Source organism: Liolophura sinensis, chromosome 6 (assembly GCF_032854445.1).
Source record: "Liolophura sinensis isolate JHLJ2023 chromosome 6, CUHK_Ljap_v2, whole genome shotgun sequence".
In the NCBI taxonomy this organism is placed as follows: domain Eukaryota; kingdom Metazoa; phylum Mollusca; class Polyplacophora; order Chitonida; family Chitonidae; genus Liolophura; species Liolophura sinensis.
In genome coordinates this window covers 27,140,886-27,162,624 of record NC_088300.1, presented here as the reverse complement: position 1 = coordinate 27,162,624, position 21,739 = coordinate 27,140,886, and the positions used below count along the sequence as shown (strand labels likewise).

Genomic DNA, 21,739 nt, shown 5'->3' with positions numbered 1-21,739 from the left:
TTTGTGTCCACATGTACATAATTTGGTACACATTTAAAGTGTAGGCACAGGTGTATCCATAGTACACATTAATATGCCTCTGTAATCTTGTGTATTTTTTTGTGCACGATTGCTTTCGTACAGTTAATACATAATTTTCTTCTTGTTCACAGTTGGTCATGACCTTATATTGTGTAACTTTATACCATGTTACAAACAAGAATAGAGTTTAGTTATTGTGCACGACTACAATCCCGATGTCTGACAACCTCCCTCCCTTCTACCCCCCCCCCCCCCCCCCCCCAAATAAAAGGAAACTGAGAAAATCTTACAAGAAATGACATGTTGAGCCGTTTGGCTCCATATAGACTGTTTCATGGGACATGCCTGGTGTGCTCTGATTGCACTACTGATATATCCAGTTTCAATGGAGAAATGCAGCAATCAGAAGAGAATACAGTACATGAAAATCCATTATTGCACTAAGTACCTGAAAGGAAGTAATTGTGACAATGATGAACCGATTGTAACTAAACTTAAGCATGTAGAGGGTCAGAATATAGACAAGATGTATGCTAAGTTTCATAGAAATAAGTTAGGTACTTTAGGAAGAGTTGCATGGACAAAATCTTAATACATGGAAACGAAGTATTACACAAATGCTAAATGGGGGTAATTCTGAAAGTAAATGCCCCGATTACCTTTAAACTTAAACATGCACAATTTCAGATGATAGCCTAGGTAAATGGTAAGTAAAATCGGCACAGTAGTTTGGGAGGAGATAATGTGACAAAGTCTGAAAGCATGGAAATCACTGTTACACAAAGTCCTAAATGGCGGTAATTATGAAAATAATAAATCGATTGCCATTAAACCTTAGTATGCACAAGTTCATATGACAGACAAGATTATGGTAAGTTTCATCAAAATCGGCGCGGTAATTTGGGAGGAGACGCATGGACAAAACCTGAACATACAGAAAACCACTGTTAGGCAAGGTCCTAAATGGTCATAATTATGAAAATAATTACCCAACTGCCAATAAACTGAGCACGCACAAGTTCAGATGATACAGGCAAGGTGTATTGTGTTTCATAGAATGGCCCAGTAATCTGGGAGGAGATGCGTGGATAAACTATGAATACCTGGAAAGTACTGTTCCGCAATGTCCTAAATAGGGATAATTATTTCATAATGCCCCAATTGCCATTAAACTTAAGCACGTTCAAGTTCAGATGATAGGCAAGATGTTGTTGAGAGGAGGGGGGGTATAAAAATGTTCGAATTAGTATAAACAACAAGCGGAAGTAAAAGTGGACGTTTAAAGCTGAATAAAAACGAATTGCATATGTACATGTACTCAAATGGAGTGAAAAGTAGAACACAGCTAAGCATAGAGTAATCTGCCTTCATATGAAATGAATCGGTATTATTTTTAAGACACGTGTTATGTCACGTTATGTCAACTCACAATTAGTGTTACATTATGTTTAACTTGTCAGCGTTATCAAACGTGGCCGCATAAATAAAACTGCTATTCCCACGTGAAGGAAATCAACATAACCCTATAGATGTTTTCACCAAATACTTCGGTTACATTTAAAAGACCCTGGTCAGATCATACCAAAGAATTTAAAAATGGCACTTATTGCTGCCTCGCTTGGCGCCCAGCACTGAGAGGTAGGAGCTGGGAAACAAGAGTAAAATGTGACTGGTTGGGGTGTCATGTCACTGGTGTCTTTGGCATGGTACCGTACTCGCTCTGCTACTGTAGAAACACAGCACATGTACACGTACTTAATAACGCTTCGTTGTCATATGATTGAAAAGGTTTTAATGGAGAAGAACATTTAAATATCAATCAAATATCACTGAAAAGTTTTTGCACTATAAATAAAGTCAGCGCCAAAATCCGCTGTGGGCGGCTCTATTTTGCCTAAGAACTAGTCCTGAAGTCTTCTGTGTTAGGAGGAGAATTGCCGTCGGAAACCGCCGAAGTGCAGTTCGTGCATTTCCGGTGGAACTCTTCTTCCCAGAAGGTAGCGAACAGTACAGTTCGTTTTCCGCTTGACGATCGGGAAACCGGAATGTTGGACGTAGGTTTCCAGTTTACACGAACAAGCCGGCAGTTTTAACGACTCACACTGACTGAGAGGCAACACACCCCCAGCATAAATTACAGGTGTTAAAGACGGAGGGCGCGATCGCAAAATGATGTAGCAGGCTCCACCAAATAGAAAAAAATGTGCTCTTTTCAGCCTATAGTGTCATGTTTTTAAGTTTTCTCCTTTAAGTACTAAAAGCCAAATCATACATACATATATGCACGCATTTAAAAGACAAAAACGGCTCCGTGAGGAAATAAGTACAGAAGGTACTTCGCCAGATCTTTAATTACAATCAATGCCAGTTTTCAAATCAGCTAGTGCGGTATACTCATGATAACAGTGGCCGATCGATTAAAGAATGACGAGATAGGCCACTGATATTGTGAGTGTACTAGCGCGGAGGCAGTGATCATTATTTTCCACCTGACTACCGATTGATGCATAAACTGTAGAGTAATAGTTCTGATAAACGAAGGTGATATGAGACCTTCATATCTCTACAACGCAGATGGTGTGAACGATGTACCACTGAAATGTTAATAAATTACCGGTGTTCCAAAAATACATTTCGATCTAACAATCGGAGGGTCTTGAAAGAGTGGTACATACATACACCAGATAAGGATAAATTGCTCCAGACGGGCTTTATAGTTGAATTAATTAATTTCCAATATACATACAAATGCGTGAGTTATCGTCTGCGCTGATCCACTTTTATTTGTTTGGCTTTTCCATGTTCTGTCACCTGTTATACATTTACATGAAACCATAGCTGCTGTAAATTGACAGGGGGTCGGATTTTGTTGTTAAATTGCTAAATTACCACACAGTCGTCGCCGCTCTGGGTTTACTCTCCATCTTGTAGTCTTTCATAATGCTAATGTACGCAAATTCTTATGTAATCATGTGGATTTCCAGACTGGATCATAATCCGGCTTTTTAAAAACCAATGTTTGGAGCATACTGCTGTAAGCAGTGTTTGCAGTCCAGCTTGTACTTTCTAATCAAACCATGTTGTTTCTGCATATCCGACAATTCAAGTTTACCGTGGTTTGTACCAGCATTCTTCAAAAATATTTAGATTGTTTTGTGAAACTGATCTTTGTGTGTATCAGACTCGGACTGTTCTAGTGATCATCTTGATTTTCCACATATTAAAGTGACCATTTCATTGGATACACTGTCCTTGGTTAGGACCTGGCCAATCAAATGCATGGTGGTAAGATTCAAATTTTTGGAGCATCTATAGCGTGACTCTGATGGCAATGTAAAATGTCTCCGCCAAGGCATCGATACGATTTTGGAATGCCCATACCAGTACCTGCTTGTGTGGCCTATATGCCAGACAACCATGCTATAAGACAGAGAGCCAATAGAACATATCGTGATGCTCTCCACAATGTTGTCCAGTCATATGCCCCATGCTTCTCGCCTCATATCACTTTACATCACTGCCACCATTTGCGATCCCAACGAAGAAACCTTGAACGCTAATGTCAGAAAATGTTAGAAAACAATTTAAAAAACGCTTTCTCAGCCCTTCCTCCCGTCACTGCTAGGTAAGTGAATGCACAGGCGTTCCCTTTCATCTTAAGTCTGCACAGCATGATTGCAAATACACTTAAATTTGAAATAATTGATTAAAGTGGACTGTAGATCAGCATGAACAAGCCGACACTGAAAAGGTCAAAGCAAACCTAATAGCGACAGTAAGCTAGCATTAAGATGGGAGTTAGCGTTGGTGTCAAAATCCTCCGCTGTTGGATTCATCCTCTATAGGGAGAGGTACATACTAATGTGTATACGGCGTGCCAAGCTACACTTGCAAGCTATACCAAGCTAAACTTCGTACACAGCACAAAACTACCAAATCAAAAACCTGCTACACACCGAACCGCGCTTAATATGATGTCAAGTAGTGTGGACAAAGATTGCACCATAACCATGTTCGGTTGGATGTTTGATATTGTCAATCCAGAGTATACCTACACATCATCAGATCGATTGTCCTTTGTCCATGCAGGTAATACACAAACACAGTGTTATCTATACGGTTGATTGGAGATGCATAAAATTACAAGTACAACGCACACAAAACTGTCTGTTTTCATCGACAATTTGATAAATTAGTCATATGCCGTATTCCAGCAGCCCCGTGTGTTAAGTTTCACAAAACAATGGCGATTTCACACTTGCAGCTTTATTGATCCTGAATGAGTCTATATATATAGACTCATTCAATATGAATGAGTCTATATATATATAGACTCATTCAGGATCAATAAAGCAATAAAGTCTATATTTATATAGACTCATTGATATTGAATGATAGACTCATTCATATATATATATATTCTCATTCAGGATCAATAAAGCTGCAAGTATGAAATCGCCTTTGTTTCAAATTGTCGATGAAGAGAGACAGTTTTGTGTGCGTTGTACTTGTAATTTTATGATACATACATATATATATATATATATATATATATATATATATATATATATATATCACTGAAACTACAGTTTATTCATTTATTTATTTATTTGACGGTATTTTATCCTGCGTTACAAACCCTTGGACAAACACACTATACCTGTATTTCTTTGATTGGTTGGTGTTTAACGCCATATTCAAGAATTTTGCCGATCCAGAACCTGACACTCGTTGCCTGGCAGCCTTGTTAACCACCTGTGTCAAAGAGGACCCTCAGTAAAACCTTATGGAAACACGCTAGCCACCGTGCACCGCATCACGGTGGACAGTTATATATTAGAATTATACAAGCAAAAAGGAGGTTTATAATGAACAAGACGCAATTCCACCAAGACAGATATCCCAACTAACGTTCATGGCTTGTTTGTTTGTAATTCTCCCTGACGGATTATGTTGTATATGAGAATCTAGCTTTCACTGATTGTTTGAATAATGGTGATTCGACATTCAGTGCTTCAAATCAAGGACGGATGAGGTAGGTTGTGTGAATCTAGACCTCAATGGGTTGTATGAATTGTGGTAATTGGTCATTCAGTGAGTCAAATGACAGACGGATAAGGCAGATTGTGTGAATTTAGCCCTCGCTGGTGGTGTGAATAGTGGTACTTGGTCATTCACTGTGTAAATTGAAGGGAGGATGCGGCGGGATGTGTGAATCTAGCCCTCACTGGTTGTGTGAATCGCGGTACTTTGTCATTCAGTGAGCAAAATGACAGACGGATGAGGTGGGATGTGTGGATCTAGCCCTCAATGTTTGTGTGAATTGTGGTGCTTCGTTATGCGGTATGTCAAATGACAACACTAAACACCAGTAGCACTAAACTGCTTTAGACTTAACAAACATAGTATTACACTTTACTGTACCCGTTCATGTTGTAACAATTTTATTTTTAAAACTAAGTGATGACGGATTAAGTCAAGGAATAATATGTCTATCACAAGTTAAAGCTAAGTCGGATTTATATCTTAGATAGCTCCATGATTCTGCATGGGGCATTACATATCCCTGCTCAGCGTGCCAGTGAGGTGACGATAAAATAGAAGACTTACAGCATAGAAACCAGAGTAGTGACGACAGTGTGATAATTGGCAAAGGCATGTATTACCAATGAAATCCGACTACTTGTCAATTTATCTTAGTTAGGGTTTTATTCTGACTGTTCGTGTATATGCCTAATAACAGCAAGGTGCATGCCTCCTAAGCCTAGCGATCCACCCGCCTTACCTGAAAACGATTGCTACTAATCTTAAATAGGCATTCAGAAAACGACATTAGACGTCATAATTGCAGTTCTCGTATACAGTATTCGTATCACATTTAATACAATACTTGGATGAAATGAAGCTTGAGTTCAAATGTAACCACGACTCATGACGAAGCCCCAGTTAATAGTGTCACTCAAATAAAATGGCTGGGCGTACTTATAACAATGAGTGGGTAATTAGCGGCAAGTCGACTCTCCCAACGTACGACGTATGACAGACGAATTACACTAACAATATCCAGCCTGACACCTCTGATGGGCTATAAGCAGGTGAAAGGTGAAAGCTACAGGTGAAAGGTCGTATGGTTTGACGACGTAGGCAATATTAGCTAGAGAAAATCGAAGTGATGTCACTGTGCTTCGCGTTGTGAATGCAGTCCGCGATACCCACCATCCGATTCGTACCTTTGATGTTTTTGTAGTCATACATCTAAAAGAATCAAGGCAGGTATTTTGAGATAAAGTTTTGTAATGATTTATGTGAACTTTGAACATCTTTTATGCCACGCTTGAGGGGAAGCGAGGATAATTAATTTGGATTCGTCCGTTCGTCGGTCTGTCTGTCCTTCTGTGATACTTCGATTCCCATGCAATAAACGACCCAGGCTTTGTTCGATTCTGATAAAAGATTTGTCTGCAGATACACTCAGTGGAACCTCATGTCAAATTTGAAAACCGGATAAGTGCACAAGTTTTGAATATTTGACAGTTTACTGCATTTTGATTGGTGGTGGATTTCTATGAACTTATTGATAATATTGTCCCATATTTACCGTGTGATAAAAACTCTTTTTTTTTAAATTCAAGAGAAGAAACATGAAATCGCAATCTCGATTTAGGAAATGCATCCTAATTCTAACAGCCTTTCCTACGACGTAAATGTGATGCTGCAACACAACTGTCAAACATTAAGTGGTCTCACTGTCAACTATTCAAACAGATCTTTAGATCAGATTTTGACTGCGAATTCAAAACAAGCGCTTACCCATTCCTTTATCGATCTTAGTTTCAAATCCCAATAGAGCTTACGGAAATGCTTCTGTGTTTTCAATCATAGATTTTGAAATGGGCTATAGAAGTTTCCATCCATATTTTTTATTGTGTCAACATGGTAATGCATTTAAACAACCCATTCTGTTAACCCAAGTGTGGTCATGTGACGTAATTCTATTAGATGCGTTAAGGGATCCTCACTTATCCATTATGCAAGCAAAATGTAAGGTGATGAGTCGGACGGTTTTAAGCCGACATACAAAAATAGTAAATACTGACTATGAATGGGATCCAACAATGCAATGGAGTTTGCAATGGAATGGAAAGGGTTCTGGTGGCCATTGTGTGCTATTAACTGTTAACAGATAACAACAGATATGTTATTGTCAATCTAGAAGTTTCTTTGAGGAATACAGGCATAGTGACTACACGCTCTCAAAGAAGCTACAAGTCTTAGGCAACTAAGCTGACACACTGTAGGAGACATTAGCTATTTACGATGTCTCTATTCATAACACAGAAATAGTTGATATCATGTGAATCACACAAAATGTGGAGGTTTCACCCAAATGCATTATAAAGCGTTTATGTGCATTTGCGTTTGTGCTTTATAGCAACACTATTTGTTTTTAGTTGCGACGTTACATTTGCTGGCTGTATGACTTCTATACACTAATATCTCAAAAGAAAACAACAAAATAGTGATGTAATAACCACACGGTCACTGATAAGGACATTTCTTCCAAAGTGAAAATTTACACGCATTCCAATCAGAGCGATATTGCCTTAGGGCTGGCATTCTGACACGTCTCGGACTAGTGCATGCACGAGTTAGTGATGTATAACATTAACCATGCTACTAGTGACAACAGATGCTGAACGATCAATCCGAATTACCGCGGATTTGATCCCAAGATATCACACTGAAACTGCCAAAGACATTAATCTTATCCGACCCTTTTCATTCTAGTCTAGACGCAATAAACTACGGAAGACTTACCTGTCGCCAGCTGATGATACGTTGTCAAACAGGACGTCAATGGAACCATCGGTCGACAAACTCAAGGACGAGGTAGAAAAAAGGAGTCTTCGTGTTTCGCAAGTGGCCATAGTCCGTTATTTCTGCTGAGGCAGTGGATACTAAAGCTGAACGAGGTGGTTTTTATCCTGACATAAGCCTTGTGGTCAGGTGCATCCCTAATGATAAGCGACCCTATTAGCAGATTGCAGCGTGCACTGGCGTTCGTAGGCAACCACGCAATTCGATCTCACTTTGTCAAACTCTTCTTTCGCGGCAGCTAAAGTGTCACTGACATTTAGGCGCCTTCGTTGACGGGGTGCTCTCTAGGGATGGACGCGGTGCTCTCCGCACCTGATCAGTCGTATGGGAGCTTCTAATCCCTCGTTCCCACTGCACATAGTTCACCACACATTTGTACAGTGCAAAACCAGAGATCACGGATTTGATAGACCCTATTACAAAGAAACACGTCATTTCACCGTGTCACGCATTAGCACAAATCCGCATTTGTGGATTTACTGTTATCCATTGTACATAATGTTCTTGTTCTTCATCCCGAACTCCTTTTCCATAAAAACGCGATGGCGATTTCTGTAGTGTTTTTAGATAGTTTGCTATCTATAGTAAGGTAACGAAATCCTGATGGACAAGCATCGCGATATGCTTTCCCTGTGCTTTCAGTCTTTTACATTTTAAAACATGAAACTCTCCCACACAATCAAATGTTAATACACTAAATAATGATAATGATAGTGATGATGGCGACCAGGAAGTAACGTTATATGCTGCAGAAATTCACATCAGATGAGCACACAAAGCACCATTTAAACACTGCGCTGTCAGTATACCGCGGCAACTAATAAATCCTTTGGTGGACGAACACTGTAAGACAAGCCAGCAGGATACTTTATACGACGACCTGTGTCCCCAGAGTTCTTAATCCAAGAAATTCAATACGTTAAGGGACAGGGGCAAAGGTGGTTATCATAACGCGCTCAGGCTTCGGAATACACTTCTTACATCTCGGCTCGATTGTATAACAACTCTCTGGCATCTCTGGTTACAGGCGCCTGATGGCAACTACCAAAAGCTCGTGAAATTGGAAAACAGGTCAGGGGCTCTAAGCGTGAGAGAGGCTTTTGTGGGATTTTGGCCGCCTCGTGCCAGCGATGCCCAGGATTACAGAAACCGTCGAGTGGTCGACAATTGCAATAACCATAGATATACACAAACATCGATGGAAGCGTAACTTTTACTGGACTGCGTTTTATTCTGCGTGTCTCGTTTAATTTCCGATGAAATGAAAAACTAGAATTTCCAATATGCTATTGGCGATATCTCCTAATCTGTCTTCGCCGTTGTATTTGATGATACGATTTGACCGTTTATCACATAAAGCCAGTGGTATTTGCCTTTGTGGATCTGTTACTTTCAGTCGAAATGATTAATAGATTAGTGCATCGATGTGTTAAGAAAACATGACGGAAACTGTTCCATGCGATATCAAACATGATTCAGTTACCATGTAAAATCAGATAAAAAGTCAGATGGAATCAGCATAAATGTTTAAAACCATTTTATGAGATCAGTCAGACAAAATGGCTTCAGCTTGATCTCAGCAAAAAGAACCAGTACCTTAATCTGTGCTGTTTCAATCTGATATTCTTTTATACGGACCACAAAGAGAAATTATGTGCTGCTTCACATCTGATATTCTTTTATAGGCCACAAAGGGGAATATAACTACAAATATTCAGAAATACTACAGCTCAGCGTTCCAAAAATCGTCCTCTGGAAACAAGATGGATTGTGGATAGATGCAGGACAGGTTCATGTTACAGAGCCAAACACACTAAATCACACATTCACACTCAAACATACATAATCATCAATTTTCATTTCCTCCCTTCGACAGGTTTAAGACTCGCAGAGCGCACATGTGCAAAACGTTCAATGTAAAGAACAATTGTACCAAATCAACTTTTCGGTCAAAAGTTTTTATCAGCCCCTTCTCTTGTAGATCGCAAACGGTAGAATGGGAATAAAGTCATTATATTCACCTTTGTTATTTTCTCAGAGCAATTCGTTTGTGCACAGAGCAATTCGTTTTGATTTCGACAGCTGCGAGAAGGTTCTTCTGATGAACGGCAGCTTATGGAGACAAAATTTGATATCAGTTCTAAAGGGACATACTAATTTCAGCGATGCCTGGAGAAGAATGTTTTCAACAATTTCTTGGAAAAAGAAAGCCTGGGGGGAAAGCCTTGACAGTTAGGCCTCATCAGAAGTGTCCCTACTAGGTTATCCGAGCCGTTGGTCTTTATTTCTGGCCGTGCCTGGCAGACAGATTGGATAAACGCCCCTAGCATAGGAGCCTGATGTTGTTCACGTCTAACCGTAATGTGAACGTTGGATCACGGGATTGTCAAAGGACAGGGCCTCGCAGGGAAAAAAGGGAACGACTGGATCGTCGTACAGCGCACCCTGGACCTCAGGGACAATTACACCGGCGCCGAAACCTGCTTGATGGAGGAGAGAGGGACGGGAAAACACTGGAGAGGCAGTACCTAATCGACCTTGGTGCCATCCCCTAAGGTCACGTTATCGCCGGCCACGCACTCCGCGTCCAACTGCTGAGACAAATGACCTTTCTTCCAAATTTCGATGTATAGTTGGTGAAATATGAATAGAAATCCGAGAACCGATACATGGGATGACGAGATTCTTTAAGAACTCGCGTTTTAGTGTCGTTCTCCCATTCTACACATCGAAACATTTATACGCAAGAACCGACACGCAATCAGTGTTTTGTTTCACGGTCACGTGGCCTACAACAGCTGGACTGGAGAACCATATAGAATTTTATAGCTAGTATATTGCAATGTAACAGCATTTCTATCCTGCACAAAACGAAGAAATTACGACACAACACGTTCTACAAAAATTTCTAGTCCCTAATACCATATTATAGTATAAAGACTAAAATAGATTACCAGGGAGTACAGTGTATTTCGTAATTTCTTGAAATTTTTGCTATCATAACTACGATACTACGGACAAACATAAGATTATATTACGATAATATAAGGATAAAAATGCCATACAATTTTAAATCCACCTCTTATAGACCAGGTGACTGTTTTGATTCTGCGCCTTTGCATGTGGTCATATCAGTAACACTTTTGATGAGCTAAGACCATATATGTAACTACACTTTAAATGGTGACGGAATTATCTTCATTATCATTAATATCAAAATTAATCTTCATGAGTGTAATACCTGAGGAACTTATAATTTCAAAACACTTTCGATTGACTTTGGTCAAACGAGAGATTATACCCAGGCGCACCTACTGACCTTGACCTTCATCAATCATTCAAGACTTGAAACTTTGTGCTGAAGCGTTCACAGCCCAAGGCGTTTTGCTCAACAACCACCATGTCCTCCACTGGAGCACAATGTATACTGGTTCTTATGGGAAATACAACTATGATGGACTTTCTGTGCAAGTAATCCCTTGAAAAGAAACCAGCAGCTTGAGGTGGTGTACTGCAAATAACATGCACAATGCACACGCAAATACTCTGTAGCTGTGCGCATGACTGACAACAGAAACGACGGCAGGCGCGAGTAGATGGATACATACTGTCGAAGGAGGACAGGTCTTTGCCGTACTGTCAAACGGAGCATATATCGTTTATTCACTTGTGTTCCGTGTTTATTCCATCCCAATTGACAAGACAATCTGTTACTTTGTAAAATCGATGTTCAATACACACAAGAGTAATCTGCTGTGTAGTACTTGCAGAGAAGTACTTGCAACGTAATTTCCGATAATTGCCGTGGCATTTTTCTAAACGCCAATCACCAAGGTTGAGCCGTTTATTGTTTCATCTGGCAATGCGTTTTACTTTCTATCACATCACACGCTTTCCATGCAAATGAGACTGTTTTAATTTTGGCACTCTGAATCAAAACCTGGTAGTTCAGAATAATACACGTTTAGATCCTACAAGTAATATCGTCGTGTGGCGTTTCTTCGTCGACTGAATTATGCAGTGATTTCAATCTTCGTCAAAAGCGTTTGATCTTGTATTCAGGACATTCTATCAAAGGCTTTGATTATAAGCTACTGAAATGCCACGAGCAATTCCACAACACTCATGCATGACAAATATGGTTCAGCGTTCTGCATGGTAGACATACTTGGGCAAAGTAAGTCTCGGAACAAAAACCAAGTTATCATTCAGATCATGATTTTTTGAACAGATACAACGAGACTGATGTCCACCTAAATACTTTTGAGTTCAAAAGCGGGCAAACAAACTGTTTCGACAATTATATATATATGTACATTTTTTTTGGGAAGTAATATAACTAAACTGTTAACAACTGTGAATTATTGTGAGAAAAACCTTAGAGGAAACTAAGACAACATATATACTACAACAATATGCAATATACAACAATATACTTTCAGTCAGAATTATATATTTCTTTGGAGTCTATACAAAGCATGCAGGAACATCAACTACTAAATTCTTGCAACTATGCAGCCAACGTTACATCAATTAAATACTATGTTAAAATTCTTAACAGGTTTGTATCTATGTGCATATCGTTTTATGGGATGTGTCCCAACATCCACATTACATGATTGATGTCCTAACAGAAAACTGCCAAACATATTCCGTTTAATTTTTTGAATGATGATCTATTTTGTACATGATTTCCCGCTGACTATTAATCAGACTGAATAATCTGTCACGATTTATTTGTTAAGAGGGTATTTAGAGAATTCATTACGCCATATCATTCTGTTTAAAAACAACATGCTATTTTTACTGGCTTTTATACCTAAAGTAAAACTGTACAAAAAAGGTAATGTCTTAAGCGACGATAAATTGTCAAAAAATTACAAACTTCAAAGAAGATTTGTCCCAAGTTACCAAAGTGAGTGTAAAATCGGTGTGAATTTGTTCGGAATTCTTGCCTTGTGGACTAAAACGTTCTTAGATTTGGGCTCTTAAATATCTGGTGTAGACAAACTCACCATTTATCAGTTGACTGTAAAATGGAGTCGATGTGACCTTTTCGACAGGCAGGAAGACAGGCAGGAGTCACTATTGTAACACTCATTGAAAAACGTGATTCCAGTTCGTATATTATTGTTTGAGGAAAAAATTAAAATGACTCAAAATCTGCCTCTGTTGCTTGCTGGGCAGGAATATATAACCTACCCGCGCCTACTCTTTTCTCCATGGCAATCCTCCAGCAGTTGTACTGTACATGAACCAGCACTTCGCGCTTCATAACGATCATTCACAATATACTCAACTCTTCTAACATTGCCACTTCATTATCTTCCGTTAAACCATCTGCTTCTTTCACCATAGGCTGTGTCACTGTTGTAAATAATGTGTCATTACTACCAGGCATAATACTGATCGATAATTTACCTTTTCACCTTAATATTCTTATCAGTAAATAGGTTCCACAAAGACATGGCACAAGGTGAACTTACACAAGTTACTGGAACACAATTATAATTAGAGCTGAGCGCTATAACGATTAATAAGGGCCAAACAAAACAGCGTAATTTCTTTTTCTCGTTGTAATTTTTTTTTTTTGATTTTACCAAAAACGTTGGGGTGAAATGGATCGTAATCCGAAAACTGTTGAGCTATATAAAAGCAAAACCACATTGCTGGTGTCCAACATTAAAAAATGCACGATGCTGCTGGATAAAAGTATGTCTTAAAAGTATATGTGCATATTAGCTTCAATGGGTACCCAGGCAAAAATCATGATAAGAAATGATACGAGTATAGATACACAAGTGATACAGATGCCTTGATATCGTGAATACCATTGACTTCTCATACATGGAATTTCTTAATTAAAAATGTAGCTAACATTTCCCACATGGATATAAATACACTTAAAGGAGAAGAAAACTTAAAACATGACACTATGGGCTGAAAAGAGCACATTTTTTCTATTGCAATTTATTATATGTCACTGTTCTCGAATTACTCAAAATGATGCTGTCATCGCATTTAATATATACAATAACATAAAAAATGCAAATGGACCAGGCCTCGGAGATGCTTAGTCCACCAGCAGAAATCCTGGTTTATACTGGAATACAATATAATTAGGTGGTACAGCATAGAGAGAAAAGCCAGAGCAGTGACGATAATGTGATAGCTGACGAACTGTCACACGTTACCGGTGAAATACTGCCTTTTGTCAGTTTACCTCAGTTAGGGTTTTTAATCCCTTTCTTTCCTTCTGTCAAGCTTTGAAAATGAAGTACTCAAAGTATTGCTCGAGTTTGACAAAATTGTCTTTGAATGCATGTTCTCTTTGAGGAACGTGGGGTACAGTTCTGGAAACCAGGCTGATCCGCGTACAAATTTGGCACATTTAATGTATTCTCTGATTCTCATTGACAGATGCTTAATGTGCAACAAAAACTGCTCCAAAAAACGTTAGACTTTGCTTAACCTCGAAATACGTCTGGATCCATGTGTAAGGTTTGTATATTTAACGTACCTATACAAAACATTGCCAGAAAAATCATGCGTTACACGTTATTATAAAACAAAACAAAAAATAAAAAACAAGCCATTTCTTATACATCACTTCCGCATTAATTCTGACAACAGAGTAAACATGAGCTCTATTACAGAAGCCGAACATTTTTCTATCTTGATGTGAGAACAGTGAAAGGTAAATGTCGCAAAATTCAAAACTATCACAAGTTCAACACAAATGTATAATGGGAAATATGATACCTGTCACAATACCAATTCACAACAAAGAATACAACTTAGACAAAGTTCACACAAATAAATGCTTCCCGTACACAGAACTGTATTTAAGCTGTATCAGTGCAAAAACAGTGTACATTTTACGATCCAAAGTTATTTGTCGATGTATTTTTGCCGACGACAGTATCTTCCTGTTACGTTAATAATGTATGTTGGTCTAATAGACTAACAACTAATGCATTTGCAAAACACTTAACAGTATCAGAAGTGACATGAAGTCACCCGCTGTGACAATATAAGAGTTCCATTAGCAACAGTTGGACATTAAGTTTTCAGGGGAAATACAGATATCAAAAGGAAATAAAAGCAAACAACAGCCTAAATCAGCAGACAGATATACTACACCAATTAATGTGTATTTACCCTGATACAGCAAATGTATAGGCCCGTATACACATACAGTAAATTCATCTTTCACACGAATTTGTCACGAACTGATATAAATCCCCCCCCCCCATTGTTACCATTGTAAACGGAATAAGATTCTCATCTAAAACACTGACAGCAAATATCAATAATGTAACCATTTCCGCACGCAGACATATACTATATGCACGTCTTTCATTAAGCGAGTTACATAGGGCTGTGGACCAGGAATGAGGTCATGCACAGATACAGTTAGCATCTTCAGTACTGCCTCACAACACACATCTATGCGGTATATATTATCTAATGTGCCATGTATATGTAGTTTTGAGACAGAAGTCTGAATACTTAACAACCCGAGGGGCATGGTATTCACGTGACAGAAACACTGAAACACAGGTCCAGCCAAGCATAGACAATAGGTTATACTTTCATCAACGACAACATATAAAACCAAGAAGTTCACGTTCTTAAAGCGAACGATGGGACGAGATCGTACAGGCCACAGTTACATTATCATTACTGTCATTTTTTTTTGGACATTTAAGCGACATGACATCACATGACTTTTCATATGCTTGTGTTTTTACATCATGCTTAACAATTTTTTCAGTCATATGACGACGAGGAGTTATTAGGTGTGTGTACATATACTGTATCTTCTTGTGGAAGGGAGAATCCATGCTATCAAAGTACATGTTTTCATAAGAATTCCCCCTATTTCTCCACGGAACATTTTGAGAAAAGTTATTTTATGTGAAATAATCTCTGATGAACTATTTAGGATCAGTCTATCAAGTTTTATGCGCTCAAAAGAATGCAAAAAGCTTTTGCGGAATTTCTTATGAAGAAAGTGGAAAAAATTTCTTCAAGTATTTCTAGAAACACCTCTCTGTTTAGTTTATACTAATTTTAATTCCATTGATTATATACACAACTCAAATACTTTAAATCTCCGAAATGAGCACAACCTGAAAATGTGAATGCGACAAAACGTGCAGTCCCTTCAGGCTGAAAAAGTAAGATTAACAGCCTGCATACAGCTTATAAAATGTCAAAATCAACAGATTATGTAAAATGACAAAAAAAAATCACAGTATTCCATAATATGTATAGGGAGACCTATAGGACGCTAGACCAACATTCAGAATTAGTAACAGAATTTGTTAGCCAGAATGTCAATTGTAACAAATATGCAAAAGATTGGGAACGCGGGAGAGGGGAGCGGGAGCTGTGTCTGTTCACGAATTTTGCACTACCACTAAGATTATAAGTGAAATATCAAAACGTGATTATGCTGGCAGCGACCATCAAGTCCGGGTTTTCGCGTGTACATCTATACCTGTAGGCGTATATAGTGTACATTTCATTGAGGGAGGGGGGGGGGGTGTGGCCTAGTGTTTAGCGTGCCAGCGCGGCACAATGACCCAGAAGAACGCTGTTACACATATCACAAACTGAAGCACGTAGTGAGGGAAAATGTCAGGCTATGTCAATTCATATATGTATATACATTCTCAACACAATTAACAATGAGCTGTAATGAAAATTCGTGCATTTATTCATATTCGCATACAGAACAAAACGGTAAATATCTCACAAAATGTATGTTTTGGTAAACAGGTTTCAGGCAAGTTGCCTTCAACCTGCATAAAAGGAAGTATGTAGGAGAAAACTAAAGAATGAGACAGTCAACGGAACTACAATGGGTGAGCTTCCGTCCTCAAGGGGATTATCACGTCAGCGCGGCGCAATGACCCAGGAGCCGCTCACGAATGCGGTCGCTGTGTGTTCAAGTCCAGCTCATGCCGGCTTCCTCTCCGGCCGGGCGTGGGAAGATATTTCGGCAACCTGCGGATGGTTGTGAGTTTCCCCCGGGCTCTTCTCGGTTTCCTCCCACCATAATGCTGGCCGCCGTCGTAAAGTGAAATATTCTTAAGTACGGCGTAAAACACCAATGAAATAAATAAATAAATAAATAAATAAATACAACGGGCGTTTGCTAAAGATATGCTATTCGCTATATAGCGAGGCTTTAAATGAACAACTCTTTAGTGTGAACAAACAGTTTTGTGCTGATGAAGTTGCTGGAAGCAATGTAAACAGAGTTATAATACTTGTGAGTCGGACTGATGTAATGTGTGATAACAAACCAGGATATTTCCTATTCGGGAGTCCTATTGGGACATGTATGTATAAAGTAGCCAAGATAAGGTACGAAAGAATAAAATACCTAAACACATTACATACCTCAGTGACAATATGTTTCCTTTATTTCAATAACTCAACATCGGAACAAATTCGTGCATTTGAGGGAATTACAAGTGACAGTCTTATCGAAATGCCACGTAAAATATTTTAATGGAGTCTTGATAGATCGTATCGTAGATGTGGTGAAGAACACGAAAGTCAAAGCTGTCATCCGCTCACAAGGGACACTACCTAGCTGTTAAGTAGACGATCAGTTTTGTTGTACTAAGGTAGAAGTTCAATAATTAATATCACGAAAATATAACAAGAAAAAATGGTTAAAACTCGATGGCGTTGTTCAGTTATGCTGAACTAGAACGCCACGTTCAGGTTTCTAAGCGCCACCGTGGTGATAAAAACTTCCGTTTAAAAGAAAAGACAACAAATAATATCATCCGAGTTATTTAGAAAAAGAGGTGGTAACAGAATTAAAATTTCACTGACTTTTTTTTCTGACGTTCTTGTAACTCCATAAATCGGGATTTCTAACAAAATTATGCGTGGGATGCGTTATGTTAGAGCAGCAGGAAACACGATGTCGTGTCAAACGCACTCCACTTCCTTATGATTAAATGCAAAGCAGAGTTCGGGTGAAGTACGCCGTCCCTAATGGGTTATAGAAATAACCCTCGTATCATTGGTTAAAACTTATAACATTGCGCCATTTTGCTTCATTCAACTGCAATATCTCAATTATGAAACATCCCAAAAACAAAAATGAAGCTTTCTAAACTTGTTATCTGATAATTTATCGATGTATCGTGATCTACTGTTGTATTTTAAAATTACTTTGTAGTTTTAGGGCGCCACGTCCGGTAAATCATCATTGGTGTTTTTGACGTTTTGGCGTCAACAGTACATGGTAGTTTACTTTAGACCAATAAATGCGGAAGTGTAGATAAAAAAAGTTAGGTGCAACTCGGTTTGCATCTTACGACGGGACAAAACGTTGAAGCCCGTATAAACCTATACACTCAGGTAGATATATCTTAAATGGTGGGGACACGTTGATAAATAATTTCTCTTCTCTTGATATAGATCGAAAGAATCTACAATTATATCAGAACAAGAGCGCCCATTTCATTGGACAAGTAGCCTTTACATCCGGCCAATCAAATAAATATCCATGCGATGAAAATTGGAAATTTTGAAGACATTTATTTGGGAAAATAAGATGGCCATGTAAAAACGGGTTGTCTCAGCGGTAATCGGATCGATTCTATTTTACAAACCTACTACGGACAATACCTGATCAAGCGTAATGAAAGAATATGTCATATTTATTTTTACAAAATATAATATTTATTGTGTAATAAAACGCCATTTTCAATAAGTCTAGGAAAGACCTGGAATGAGATCGTATTCTAGACAGAATATAAACTTCGTTTCCTTTGTCCAACGCCTCCACCAACTTTAAATGCTCTCTTTGTTCCAGTCACTATGCCAAGACCCTCACTTATGAACGTGTCGTTGCAGAGTACTTAAAGCTAGTTTTTCAATCCCCCTATGCGTAACGCACGACTTTCAATCCCAGCGTCAATGAGGTCGTCTTACATGAAGTTGTTTGGCGATAACATATATGCCTCCCTCAGATATGACACATAAACGCTGCGCTCGTTTAACGGGCGCAAATCTCCCATGTGGTATTTTACGTCAGCTTCTTGCCAAAGGTCAATTCCAGGCTCTACGCATTCCTCCATCTATAAATCTGCTGTCATATAACAAAAAACATTGTACGGCGTTCAACCCCTATAAAATAAGTAACATGTGGTTTTCGCCAATAATGTTTATGTATGGAAGAGTGTTCCAAACTTGCAGTCATAGAGATTTCGGCAGAGAGAAAACAAAGGATAAAAAAATAATAAATTCGATACAAAGTTATAGGCTATTGTCGTCCACTAAAACAAGAATACCCAACTACGGAATTCACGCTCAGCGTGGCACCTTCCCCGATAGCAATCTTGGGTTGGGTCGCACCTAAGACCTTGTAACTTCCTCGACTGGCGTTCAGCAACAAGGGGATAGCGCAACGATTGGTTGACCTGTATCAGTATAATGGCTCGGGCGGGGCACCTTACTTGCCTTCGGCAAGTTGTCTCAGTGAAGCAGCACTAGATAAAAGAGCGGTGGAAACAATGAGGCAAATTACATACACTCTAAGGACTCCTTCGTCGTCATATGACTGAAATATTTTTAGGTACGGCGTTAAACCCTTAGCACACACTCACTCATCGTGGCACGCCAGTTCCGAATGGGTAAAACCCGTGTTTACTTGAATGGTGTTCGCAAACTTCTCTGTGGCGGTTATAAATGTTCGGTTAGAGAGAGAGAGAGAGAGAGAGAGAGAGAGAGAGAGAGAGAGAGTGCGAGCTAACAAGGAAAGCATTGAAATCTGCCGTATGGAGTCTGTACTAATACAGTATGCATCTGAAACTATTAACCACCATTATTATTCAGGCTGATGTTTTTACACCCACTTAATAACTATGCCGGTGGACTCCCTCTAATACTTAATTATATAGACCTACACGCAAACCATGTAGTTGGCTACATGCTAGTCATTTCCGACCCAGATGTGCTTTCACTCCCATTATATCTCGGGTTACATCAGGTCATTCATACCCGTATACACTTGATACGGATCACAATATATGAACTGTCAGCGTATATTACATCAACCTGATATATTGGGTAACAGTAAACCGCCTTAATTGAAAAGGTGACTTGGTTTTGTTGAGTGTGTATAGGCCTATATATATACTAAGATACGAACACAAACCGATATATGTTCATTTGACATTGTATGCAAATATGACAGATCTATAACACGTGCAATATTCTCTCAAATGACTCATTATGCAACGGCTATTGATAACAGTAAAATTAATCTAGCAATGCACCTAATCCGTGTTGACGCTGGATCTAATGTGACAGCGTACGGCATAGATTACAGACTGGAATAGGAACTGGTTTATCGTACACTGACTTACCTTCGCCACCTGGAGAATATCCTATATAACACAGCAGATGGCATTCTTCACATGGACACTGTCAACGTATATCTCACAGTTTATGTAGACGGAAATTCATGGATTTGATTTCAAAATACCAATCATGTATGTTTTTGCATTTTGGTACTTTTCTTTCGACCATTTACCCAATGCTGATTTACCGGCTGTCAAACACGCGTGAAACCCGGCTAATGGTCGACGACAGGAAACGTTACACAATATAACCGCTGCACGGTCTGTAACTGTTGCTCAAGACTTTTGTGCTGGTACTATAGTGTGAATCTGTCCACTACAACTTGAGCCGGAAATAGTAAGTGTAGGTGCTGCACAACTGTTCAGTCAAGGGTATCCGTGCTAATGATTGACGTTAAATTATGTATAACACATATATGTATACATATACAACATTGGTTATTCTCCAGTTCACTGATCTCCATATCCACATTCCCAGGAATACAGTGAATACAGCAATTCACGGTCCATCGCTATATAATCGCCTTATGTGTGTTGACTTCATAAACACGATTTCAGCCCTCCGCAGAGAATTGAGACAGCTACAGGTAAGCTTTGGGAAACTTTTCAGGATTACACCTGACAAACTAGTCGGTTCCGTATACCGTGAAAACACATCCAATCTCCACTGCAATGCATGAGCTGCAATCAGCACGCGTGTGTTACTGGGACGACTGCCTCTCTTCTGCGGTCATATAAATGCCATCAACTATATCAATAAAAGGCACAGTCACACTTCATCAACACGACGCCGTTGGAAATATATATAGGCCTACGGTCGTATCAATTTTCATTAAAAGTAACAATTAACTATGACATTTTTGGAACTGTAATCTTAAATCTGCATCGACCGAAACGATGTATGCTTGTATTTTTGAGTGAATCGTATAGGGTATGTATAAAATGGAAGCTGAAATGTTCAGAGACAGAACGGCCTGGTTGTGGAGGATGGGTCCAGCCTGTGCACGAGGTGTCAGCACTGATAGAGACAAAGGCTGGAGTGTTGACCCAGTTCGGGGCAGATGTCCTTTTGGGTCATGAGGGCTTAAATGATAAGACGCCCGTATTTTGAAGTGGACTTTCACTTACCACACCTAAACCTACAGTAACATACATTTACAGTTTCCCCAAATGTTAATCTGAATATTATTTTATGAAAAAGTAAGCAACATGAGCGACAAAAAAAAAAAAATGAGCACCTGCCACACAGCCGTGCATAACGCCATGTAATGGGTGGGCAAAGTCGTGGTTACAGTCGTGTAATTATTTCATGCAGCTGAGTTTAATATTCAATGCCCATAATGCAATAAAAATCTGTTACATTTAAAAGGAAGTTTGTTGTCTAGGTGAGGCTACATTATATTCTGTTATAGCAGCAGATTATTCTGTTCAATACAGCAGAT

The 21,739-nt window shown here is 39.0% G+C and overlaps 1 protein-coding gene across 1 annotated transcript in view; it reads right to left on the bottom strand.

Moving 5' to 3' along the window:
* Window positions 1-20,759, bottom strand: part of LOC135468252 (cyclic nucleotide-gated cation channel alpha-3-like) — a 46,554-nt gene extending 25,795 nt beyond the window's left edge. The window contains 1 exon segment of the mRNA XM_064746398.1: window positions 20,304-20,759. Coding sequence (XP_064602468.1) covers window positions 20,304-20,347 — 44 coding nt within the window. The 5' untranslated portion in view covers window positions 20,348-20,759.
* Between the last annotated feature and the right edge of the window lie 980 nt (window positions 20,760-21,739).